The sequence below is a fragment of the Mus musculus genome, chromosome 6 (assembly GCF_000001635.26).
Source record: "Mus musculus strain C57BL/6J chromosome 6, GRCm38.p6 C57BL/6J".
Classification (NCBI taxonomy): domain Eukaryota; kingdom Metazoa; phylum Chordata; class Mammalia; order Rodentia; family Muridae; genus Mus; species Mus musculus.
In genome coordinates this window covers 34,840,550-34,852,811 of record NC_000072.6, presented here as the reverse complement: position 1 = coordinate 34,852,811, position 12,262 = coordinate 34,840,550, and the positions used below count along the sequence as shown (strand labels likewise).

The 12,262-nt window shown below is 39.5% G+C and overlaps 1 protein-coding gene and 1 long non-coding RNA gene across 8 annotated transcripts in view; one reads left to right on the top strand and one right to left on the bottom strand.

Moving 5' to 3' along the window:
- Nucleotides 1–12,262, bottom strand: part of Agbl3 (ATP/GTP binding protein-like 3) — an 80,508-nt gene that overhangs the window by 8,128 nt on the left and 60,118 nt on the right. For all 7 annotated transcript variants that reach the window (XR_377500.4, NM_001289656.1, NM_178630.4 and 4 more), the window contains one exon: nt 5,829–6,057. Coding sequence is in view for 6 of the 7 variants with exons in the window: in NM_001289656.1 (NP_001276585.1) it covers nt 5,829–6,057 (229 nt within the window). In the remaining variant the exon portion in view is untranslated. The remainder of the gene's footprint in view (nt 1–5,828; nt 6,058–12,262) is intronic.
- On the top strand, nt 3,656–11,477 carry Gm46957. Its single transcript, XR_001785220.2, has 3 exons — nt 3,656–3,857; nt 8,012–8,107; nt 11,198–11,477. It is a non-coding gene; the product is annotated as a predicted gene, 46957 (long non-coding RNA).

Sequence of the window (12,262 nt, the reverse complement as noted above, 5' to 3'; positions counted from 1 at the left end):
TTTTAGGAGTCACATGTTTATTTTTTATAGAAAGAAATATAATTATTTTTATATTGTTGTCATATATTCTGAGACCTAGAAGGACTTGTTTGTTAAGTTAAAAACAAATTCCTTGAGATGCTCTAACATAGAGAACACCACTTTCACAAACAGATGCTATGTGATATTCTACATAGAGAACACCACTTTCACAAACAGATGCTATGTGATATTCTACATAGAGAACACCACTTTCACAAACAGATGCTATGTGATATTCTACATAGAGAACACCACTTTCACAGATGCTATGTGATATTCTACATAGAGAACACTACTTTCACAAAGAAATGCTATGTGATATTCTACATAGAGAATACCACTTTCACAAACAGATGCTATGTGATATTCTACATAGAGAATACCACTTTCACAAACAGATGCTATGTGATATTCTACATAGAGAACACCACTTTCACAAACAGATGCTGTGTTCTTCCCTTTTCTTTTTCTTGTCTAGTTGCTGTGTCAAGAACTGGCACAGTGGTGAGTGAGCGTGTGTGAATGGTAAGAGTGGACTCCATCAAGCTGCATGAGGCCCTCTGTTCCTTCTCTTCTGATAGTTCTTTTAAAATCACAAAAATTTATATTGTACCAATTAATATCATAATGTGAATTTTCTTCTCTATCTTGCAAAAATTTAGGGTTATACTGCTTGTTAGAGCACTGAACCATTCTGGACTTGTTGAAATAGGTGAAAAGGTAAATCATAATTCTTTTAAAATTTAGTATTGAATTCTATTTGCTAATATGATTAAATTTCTTGATTTTTAAAATTTTGATTCTCTCTTTGACTGATTTTGGTATCATGCCAATAGTAGCTTCATAAAGTGAACTATGAATTATTTTCTCATTTTCTATAAGTCACTGCAGAACTGGTATTAATTATTCTTAAATCTTTGGTTTTTAACCTGTGGGTTGCAACTCTTTGGTGTCATATATCAGATATCCTGCATATTATATATTTACAATTTATAACAGTAGCAAAATTACTGTTATGAAGTAGCAGTGAAATAATTTTATGGCTGGGGGCCACCACAACATGAAGAACTGTGTTAAAGGGTTACAGCATAGAGTGAAAACCACTTCTTTAAATGCTTGATGAAATTGTGCTGTTAAACCATATGGCCAATGAGATTCCTTTGGGGCTGACTAAAATTATGAATTCAGATTTTATGTACATAAACACAAACATGTAACAGTAAGGAAAGGAGGTCATGAATTTCAGAGGGACGTGGGTGGGACACGAGAGGAGTTGGACAAGGGAAGGGTGGGAAGGATGTACATGCAGGACTCATGAGAAAAAAAACCCTCTGAAATAAAAGCCAAGCTACAGGGGCATGAAAACATTCTATTCCACAGAGTGTAATTGTGTGTGTATATGCACACTCTGAGGAAATATTCTTCTGTAACATCCTATTTGCACTTTTTGTGATTTTCTCTGTGTGTTCTTCAGCATGTGTGTGTATGGCATGTGTGTGTATGTGGGTGCACATGCATATCTACACCACAGGGCAACTTCAAGTGTCATGCCTCATATTCTATCTCCCCATCTCCCACTCACTTTCAACAGGCTGTCTGACCTGGAGCTTGCCATGGTCAGTAAATTGGCTTGGTCAATGAGCCCTAGGTGATCTACCTGTCTCTGCCTCCTGGGTGCTGGGATTACATGGACCCCTTCCCCCTTTTAAAAACATGGGTTTGGGAATGAAGTGCAGGTCCCTCGTGCTCACAGCTGAGCTACGCCCCTAGCCTGATCTGTAGTGTTTCTGTTTCATTCCCTTTTACAAGATCTACAAGATCTTTAGTGGCATCCCATTTCCTTCCTCATATACATAATCTCTAATTTCTTTGACATTCTTGTTAGAGGTTTGTCAATTTATTGTTCATTTAAAGGACCAGTTATTTTTACAAAAAATTTTTCCTGTCACATTAGTTTCTATCATTTTTATTGTTGCCTCTCTTCTTGTTTGGGGGCTGCTTCTTCTTTTATAGGTTACTTTTTAAGATTTTAAATTACCTTTATGTGTGTGTGTGTGTCTGTGTGTGTGTGTGTGTGTGTTGTGAGCTGGAGGCAAGCTGTGCAAGTCAGTTCTTACTTTCTGTCACGTGAGGGTCAGGGGTGGAACCTGGGTCAACAGGCTCCCTTTTTCTTCTCCACCCCACCGTCTTTTCTTTCTTTCTTTGACAGAGTCTTGCTATGTGTCTCAAGCTGACCTCAAACTTACAATCTTCCTGCCAGACCCTTTTGTGTGCTATGATTACAGGCTGGCCCCCATACACAATTATCTGCAGTGCTCTTGAATAGCTTTTGAAAGGTTAGTATGTACTGCATATGCAGGATATCATAATGTAGTGCTGGTCCAGTGTTGTCTTACCTAGTTCGAGGGAGACTCAGAAACCTTCCTCTGCTCTGTATCTACCACCTCACATTTATAAGTGCCCCAAATGTTTCCTTTAAAAACATTAGTGTTATACAACCTTTGCCTTAACAATCAAGTATAATTTACAAACACAATATTTACCTGTATTTCTGCTTATCATATTCTTTCTTTCTTGATATTTCTTTTATAATTCATTTGCTTACGAAGAAATTCTTTTGAGGTAGTCTTGTGGTCACAAGTCCCTTAGTTTTCTTCATCTAATTGTTTACTGGCTTGGCCTTTCATTGGACACAGATTATTAGTCTGACAGTTCCTTCCTTTCCCACATTTGACAGCACAGAGCCATTCCCCCCTGCCCGCCTAGGTTTGGACTCCTCTTCTGCCGTAAAGGTGCAGGTTTCCTTTGGCCGCTTTCAATACTTGTGTTCTGTAGCTGAGGTCTGCTATCTCGCTAAGATCCTCTTGGTGATTTGCTGAGGTTACTGATCGAAGTTTAAGTCTTTTTGCCAAATTTCAAGCATTTCAACAATTATTTTTTTGAATTCCATTTCAGGTCTATCATATTCCATCTGTCCTTCTGAAACTCTGACATGAAAACAGACTGTATTTTATCTCCCACAAGTCCCTCTATTTAATCTCCTTGTCTCTGCTGGTCAGCTAAGTAATCTCTCTCTCAAGCCATCGGCTCCTTTTGTCACGCTGCTATACTGGCAGATGGACTCCTTTTTTCCAACGTTGTACTTTTCAGTTTTATAGATGTCGCTTGGCTACTTTTAATATTACTTTTAATTTCTCTCCCTCAGCCATTTCTTTCCTTTTGCTCTTTCTCCTTCTTTCTTTTATCATCTCTCCTCGCTCTTTTCTTTTATCTCCTTCCCCCTTTTCCTTTCCCATCCCTCTTCTTTCTTGTCTTTCTCTCCTTGGTCATGACAGCTACAGCACTCCGCTAGAAACTACGACTAACTGCCTGTCTTCTGTATGATGTTGATGATTATACAGTAAAGGGATAAACATCACACAGAGGACCTCCCTGCCCGCCAGTACTTTACCTATCTAGAGGTAATCGCTCTTGAGGATGTGTGCTTCTAAAGCTTTCTTCTTCATTCTATTTGAGTGTGTATAATGCATACATACATGTAAATGTAATCACCTAAGCCAAACTGGTAGATAGCCCATGCTTTGCACATATATGGTGAACATCATTTCCTATTAACTAGTAGTCACTTGCCATACTGAAGTACTACATAATATTTCATAATTTAAGGAATTTTCTATTCTTGAACATCTATATTCTTTATTTTTTAACTCCTATAAGCAATACTGAAATGAACATTACATATGACTCTGTTTCTCATTCAGTTTTTCCTTAGATCGACTTCCAAGTGGGATCTGCTTTAGTCAAAGTGAGTGGTGTGACCTGGTGCTTTAGTCAAGGTGAGTGGTGTGACCTGGTGCTTTAGTCAAGGTGAGTGGTGTGACCTGGTGCTTTAGTCAAGGTGAGTGGTGTGACCTGGTGCTTTAGTCAAGGTGAGTGGTGTGACCTGGTGCTTTAGTCAAAGTGAGTGGTGTGACCTGGTGCTTTAGTCAAGGTGAGTGGTGTGACCTGGTGCTTTAGGAACATGCGTCAGGGCCCTGGCTCAACTACAAACACCACAGAAAGGATGAGGAAGAAGAGGGAAGAACAGTGTGAAGGCAGGAGTTTTCATTTATAGTGTTGAAATTCCTTCCACAAACTCCTAATTTGTGTCACAATCAGTGGATAGATTTTCCTACTAAGCAGCAAAAAATCAAATAAAAATTAAATAAACACTACATCATTGCTTTAGCTGTAATTCCTAAATTAGCAGGAGTGAACATTTTGAATGTTTGTTGGCCACGGTATTTCTTTTGTGAGTTGCTTGGTTATAATCCTTTGCCTATTTCCCATTAAAATCTCCACAATTTTCCAGTTAATTTGTAGGCATGTAGTTAGGACTTTGGTAACAAAGATTTTCACAGAGTTTGAATCCAAATTCTTCTACATATTGTGGGGCTTTGAAAAAGTTGTTTAATGTCTTTGCATCTTAATCTTGTTATAAGATAAAATACAAGGTGCTCACACTGTCCTTAGTATCTGCAGGTTCAATCAAGTACAGTCTAGAAATATATTTACAGTTGAGATTAGTTAGATATACTGATGTGGAAACTGTAAATATGGTCATACATATATAAGTTAGAAAAATATTTAGCACTTGAAAAGTATACTATAGGGGCTGGAGAGATGGCTCAGCGGTTAAAAGCACTGACTATTCTTCCAAAGGTCCTGAGTTCAAATCCCAGCAACCACATGGTGGCTCACAACCATCTGTAATGTGATCTGATGCCCTCTTCTGGGGTGTCTGAAATCAGCGACAGTGTACTTACACACATAATAACATAAATAAATATTTAAAAAATAAAAAAAGACTTTAAAAAAGTATGAAAGTTGTCAATAATACTATTATATTTATATGTATGATTGATTATCTTTTATTTGGCTTGATTATCTTTTATTTTATTTTTATTTTTTATTTTTTATTTATTTATTTATTTTATTTTTTTTGGTTTTTCGAGACAGGGTTTCTCTGTGTAGCCCTGGCTGTCCTGGAACTCACTCTATAGACCAGGCTGGCCTCGAACTCCGAAATCTGCCTGCCTCTGCCTCCCGAGTGCTAGGATTAAAGGCGTGTGCCACCATGCCCGGCTATTGTTTTCTTTTATGCCTTAGAGGTAGTTCTGTTTTTCATCTTTAAAAGAAATAATCTTGCTAGGCAGTGGTGGTGCACACCTTTAATCCCAGCACTTGGGAGGCAGAGGCAGGCAGATTTCGGAGTTCAAGGCCAGCCTGGTCTATAGAGTGAGTTCCAGGACAGCCAAGGCTACACAGAGAAACCCTGTCTCGAAAGACAAACAAAAAAACCAACACAAACAAGAATATATATATTTGCCTTCCAGTGAGTAAAAAATAACTGAAGTAGCCAAGATGAATTATTGTAATCCTGCTCCCCTTTCCCAGGAGTGTAAGATTTTAAAATATCTGAAAATTGGCAAGTTATGCTCTAGGTAGAGCTTATTTATGCTACTTTCTTCATAGATACAAATTAAACTATTTTATACAAGTAATAAGTCAAATAATGCTTGATAACTTGGTCCTTTACATACTTGGTATATAATTATGACCTTGGGTTTGTGATATAGTGTATGCAGTTTTAAAGTTCCTATATTTGTTTAATGACCTAACAAGCCGTGCTTCCTTATAAAACTGTATTAAATAGTAAGGAATGGGTTGGGGTAGCTTAGAGGTAGAACATTTGCATAGCATACACAAGGGCCTGGGCTTGATCCCCAGTACTACATAGGTAAACATGACGAACACCATTGACTTACTGATGCTGTTGCAAGTTGGCTATCGGGTTGATTAGATTGTTCATTTGAGTAGATTTCCTGTTTTGAGAGGACTCCACGATAGGGAGTAAATACTTTAATATTTCCTGAGTTTGAGCTATTCTTTTATCCCTGTAAATTCGTTTCTCATCATCTGTCCAATTCGTCCCAGTCCTCTTGCTTTGGAAAGACGAGCATCTTTTTGCTTTGCTTTTCAACTGGTGATGTGACTCTAGGGAGCAACCACAAATATTTATACGGACATATATCTAGACATAAGATTATATTCATTTATCAATCTTGCATTAAGCCCAATTCCATACCAAGGGAGGAAACAAGTCAAATATACAGTAACTCACAGGTTGAGAGCCACTGTCATAGCCATTGTAAGGTCTACAAGCGTGAGCTGGAGGGCTCGGAACGGAGGTGTGCCACAGTGTGAGAGGTTTTAAAACAAGATGATGCTGGATGCTGAGTTGAGAATGGCCTGAACAGGGCAATGGTGGACAAGCACAGATCTCTTGTAAGACTACTGAAGCAATTTACAAGGCTGGTGGCTGGGAGTATGGTCGTGCAAGTGGTTAGAAGGGTACAAGAGAAGTGGAGGTCCTGTGTAGGTCTAGGGTTCTCTATAGAACTAGATACAAGAGTAAGACACGAGTTAGTGTTTGCAAAGTTTCTGATCTGAGGAGTTAGGGGAGGTTGCTAGAAGAGCATGCTAGAAATCCCTTCATTACGTTAGATACAGAAAGAATGTTAATTAGAGTAGAGTGCAATGACATTTAACACTTAAATCTGCAAATGCACCTGAGTTGTCCTGCCACCACTCACAGTTGTTCCATGTGTGCCTTTGCTCTGAACACTGGACGTGTGCAGTCTGCACTGTGCATGCCAGCATAACAGGCAGCACCAACCAACTCGGCCTGAAACACTTTAGATCAGATTTTAAACCATTGCCTGCTACAAATTAGTGTACATACAAGGTTTTCTGTGCTAGATCAATTTAACTATGAAAATAAACTTATAATATTTTCCTACCATTATTCCTCACATGTAAGTATCTAGTATATCTTTGGGTTACATAATATCAGGCAAAACACACATCCATCTCATTATTGTGAAATAATAATCATAGCATCTGTGTGTTTAGATACACATGTGTGTGCAGGTGCATGTGTGCATGACTGTAGGTATGAGGACAACTTTGAATACCACTCCTCTTCTTCCTCCTCCTTTTCCTTCTTCTTTTCTTTCTTCTTCCTTCTTCATTTTTGGAAACAGTCTTTTGCAGGCTTGGAATTCACCAGGCAGCTAGGCTAGCTAGCTAGTCAGCCATAGAAACTTGTCTTTCTTTGCCTCCTCCACTGGCATTACAAATATGTACCACTATGCCTGGCTTCTGGGCACTGGGGTTGTAACTCAGGTACTTGTCCTTGCAAGACAATTACTTTACTGACTGAGCATTCCCCCTAAACAGTATTTTCATCTTTAATAAATGGTAATATTACAGACATACTAAAATTGTGTATAAATAAATTTCATTATAGTTTATTATCTATAACTTTGGAGTGTTGTATCTATTTTATATACTTGGGATGATGTAAATGTTTCTCAGGTGGAAGGGGCCATGAATGGAAAGTTTAAGAAGACCTGATCTAAGTAGTTGACTAACATGGCACATTCAGAAAATCACAAATTTGGTTTAGAGTGGCTCATATGTGAGTTAAATGTGATAAAGTTGCTCAAAACTAGAAGTTCGTTTGTAATAATAACATTTTTAATGACCTCTCTAAACAGAAATGCTTTGTGATGAATACATATGGTTGGAATTGAACAGCTCAGGACACTGAGATTTTTGCAAGAAAGTTGTATAATTGGTTTGCCTTTTTGAAATTATGCTGCAGAATGACAGGAAAGAGAAAACTGAGCTGAAAGTTGTGGGGACGGGCTAGGAGGTAAACGAAGGAGTTCAAGGGACGCGGACAAAGACTGTCTGAATTAAAGCAGAAGGCTGTGGGTACAGTGAGTAGAATCAGAAGAATCATCAGGCACAGAATGGAGAAATTTCCAATGTGCACAGACTTGGAAGAATCATTAAGCTTCTGTTGGATGTAGGCTTAGTTCAGATCTTTTCCCAGTCTGCAGCCTGTCGTTTTGTCCTCTTGACAGTGTCCTTTGCCTTACAGAGATTCAGAAGATTAGGATGTTACTTAGACAAATAGATAATGGCCTAATACTGCCTGAGATACAGAACTCAGGAGGAGAGACGGATTACCACTAAGGTAAGGTGAACAGAAATACTCAGGGACCAGGGTAATAAAATGGGTAAGTATAGAATCGAGGAATGATCTGGATTGGAGATATAAACTTATGATGTTTGGTTGCTGAATAAAGAAGATACAAGTACAGAGGAGAATGCTGAGGAGAAAAGTATGAGGTGAGAGGAGAGACAAAGGGCGGACCACTGGACCACTTAAGGTTTAGATAGAGGTGATGTCCGCTATGATTCTCCTTCACATACGTCATCAGGGTTAGTGAGCTGAAATAAAGCAAAGAGTAATGATATGGAAAAATTTTAAGAACTCGATCTCGATGAATCAAGAGTGAGAGAGAGAGAGGGAGGAAGGAGGGAGGGAGGGAGGGAGGGAGAGAGGGAGAGAGAGAGAGAGAGAGAGAGAGAGAGAGAGAGAGAGAGAGAACAAACCAGTATGTTAAGGAATGATGGATATAATTATTTCATGTTATTCTGACACTAAGCCAGACTGTAGTAGGTTGAGATGTACACAGAAGATGATGTGAGGGTGTTGTTTATTGATCATATTTTGAGGAAGATAAGAAGTAGTCACTAAAACTATGCCACTGAGGAAATTGCTGAGCACAGGATCAGAGTAATCCTGGAAAATTAACCTCAATTAATTTTCCCAATTTTCTGAGGAACTGCCAGATTGATTTCCAGAGAGGTTGTTCCAGTTTGCAATCCCGCCAGCAATGAGGAGTCTGGCCGTTCCTCAGAAAATTGTAAATAGATCAACCTGAAGACTCAGCTATACCACTCCTGGGCATAGACCGACAAGATGCTCCACCATATCACAAGGACATGTGCTCCACTATGTTCATAGCAGCCTTATTTGTAATAGCCAGAAACTAGAAACAACCCAGATGTCCCTCAAACAATTAATGGATACAGAAAATGTGGTTCGTTTACACAATGGATTACTACTCAGCTATTAAAAACAAGGACATCATGAATTTTGTAGGCAAATGGATGGAACTAGAAAATACAATCCTGAATGAGGTAACCCAGACCTAAAAGGACATACATGGTATCCTGAGTGAGGTAACCTAGACCTAAAAGGACATACATGGTATATACTTACTGATAAGTGGATATTAGCCAAAAAGTTCAGAATATCCATGATACAATTCACAGACTATGTGAAGCTTAACAAGAAGGAAGGCCCAAGTATGGATACTCCAATCCCATTTAGAAGGGGGAAACAAAATAATCATGGGAGGCAGAAAGAGGGAGGGAATTAGATGGTAGAGGAAAAGGGGAGGGAAAAGGGGGGCAGGATCATGTATGGGAGGAGACAGGAGAGAAGCCCAGAGGCCAGGAGAATGAATAGAAATATACAGCAGTATGGGGTAGGGGGTGGGAGGCAGAGGAAAAAAAAAGTCTATAAAGTCCCAGACACCAGGGATATGAGAGTCTCCCAGGACCCAGTGGGGATGACCTTAGCCAAAATGCCCAACATTGAGGAGATGGAACCTAAAGACTTCATGTCCAGTAGATAGACATGGCTCCCATTTGAGGCATGGGGCCACACACCCATCTTCAAATTTCTTGACCCAGAATTATTCCTGTCTAAAGGAAATGCAGGGACAAAAAAGGAGCAGAGGCTGAAGGGAAGGCCACCCAGAGACTGGCCCAACTTGGGATCCATTCCATTCACAGGCACCAAACCTGACACGGTTACTGATACCGTGTTGTGCTGGCAGACAGGAGCCAAGCATGGCTGTCCTCTAGGAGGCTCTATCAGCAGCTGACTGAGACTGATGCAGATACTTACAGGCAACCATTGGACTGAGTTCAGGAACCCCTATGGAAGAGATAGGCAGAGGACTGAAGGAGCTGAAGGGGATTGCAACCCCATAGGAAGAACAACAGTATTAACTAATCTGGACCCCCCAGAGTTCCCAGAGACTAAGCCACCAACCAAAGAGTATAGGAGGGTTGGTCCATAGCACATGTGGACTGGTCTATAGCCCCTCGATACATATGTAGCAGAGGACTGCCTTGTCTGGCCTCAGAAGGAAAGGATGCACTTAATCCTATAGAAATGTAATGCCCCAGGGAAGGGGGATGCCAGCAGGATGGGGTAGGAGTGGGTGGATGGGTGGGTGGGGGAGTACTCTCTCAGAAGCAAATGGAGGGGGGAATGGGGTGAAGAACTCATAGAGAGGAGCCAGGAAGGGGGTTACATTTAGAATATAAATAAAATAATAAAAACATATTCATTTTTTCTGAAACAAGAAGGATGATTGATATGAAGTACTTTTATTTATTGCAAGAGTTGTAGAAGTTGAGGACATTTTGCCAGATCACCTCTTGGATGTGTGTGCACATTCATGTGGATGTGAAATGTGAGTTAAAGTCATCTATTAAGAGTGAAGTACTTTTTAATCTAGGTCATGGACAGAGAAGGCCAGCTAAATCCATCTAGAATTAGAGTTGTTAACCTCAGCTGAGTTAGAGAAACAAAAAGTTCTATCGATATTAACTGCTAACAACTTGGTAGGTGTGCAGGCAGTGAAACTAAAAAGAAAGAAGGGAATGTGCTAGTATGTGGTTACAAGCGCTGGTGTGTACATTATACCCCCAAGTTTGGAACTGGGTCTCCTCAGCTCTGCTAGTTTACTTTCCCAGATTCTGACTTCCAGTCTCATATAATGTTGACTACAGGCATCTGATTACTTCCTGTATAGCCTCCCACTGAGAAGATGAAGAAGAAACTTGTCTACCAAAAGAAAACAGTAGTGAATATGGGTTTCCATGAGATACAACCCCATTGCATTTCTGTTACTTATAGTGTAGATGGACCAAATGGAACTTCCACTAAAGCAAATGGAGTTTAAAAAGCAACATGATTAATAATAATTAAAAAAAAAGGAACTCCAGAAAAAGTCTACAGATATACTCTAACTCATAGGCATGAGGGCTTAGGGCAAGGATAAGCTATTGGCATTTGTGGGCACATTCTTGTGGACTTCCTTTTTAAAAAACTTCAGTATTCTCCAATGGAGAGAAAACAGAATAAGAAACTTGTTCTTCAACCCACTGTTCAATCCATTGTTTTCTTTTTGCTGCTTAGGTCTCACCAATGTTTAAGATATATCGATGACATTGGAAGTAGTTACAGAGTGCAAGTAGAACATCTGTGGATGTGGAAAATATTCCAAGAAGGAAATGACGTCTGGGTGCCATGAGTTATCTCCAGAGCTGGTGGCTTGGAAAAGCAGAAGAGCGGGGAGTGCAGGAGTACAGTATTTACACTGGTCAAGCCCCAAAAAGATGACTGAGACATAAAACAGTTGCCAGTATTTGTTTTGAATTTACGTCTCCACTCTGCGTTGGTAAGCAGAGTTCATTTTTGTACTATCTCTCATCAGTAAATATAAACACTTCCAGAACTAAAGTCTGAGCTTTTCTTTAACTTATGACACAATCCACATATTTTCTTTTTGGTAAGTTCAATAATGGGAAAGGACAAATTTTCTTCTTGTAAGAAATAGATCAATAACGAAGACATGGTATTTCAAAGGGAATGTAGAACAAAAAAGAAGAAGAGATTAGCTCCTGCTAAAATTGACATGTTTTGGAGAAAGGGGAAATTGCAGAACTTTTAATGTCACCAAGATTCTATAGGACATTTGTTTATAAAATAAAAAGTAGTTAAGGAAAGATGAGGATCTTAGCTCAGGAAAACTAGAGAAAACAATTCTTTTAGTTCCTAAATGATATTAAATTATTATCATGTACAGTGTGTATGGAGAAGGGCATGCACACATGAGAACAGAGGAAACTTTGTGGGTCAGTCTTCTTCTATTTTTAGGTTAAGTTCTAGGGGCTGAATTCAGACTGCAGGCTTTACAGTGGGCCTCCAGCTTTCCTCTCCTCTCCTGAGCTTCCACTGTCATAAAATTCAGGTCAGTCCATTTCAGTTGAGCAACAGAAGTCTCAGACTCAGCTGATCATTCTCTTCTACTTGACACATCCTTGCTTGTCTTTTGGAACTGCATAGTCTCTGGGTTTCCCTCCTACCTACAGGGTTCAAGGTCTGCTGTGGTTCTTTTCCTGACCCATCACTGTGGGGATTCTTGGAGATTTGGCCCTTTGTCATTTCTGTCTCTATTGCACACTCTCTTCCTTATAAATG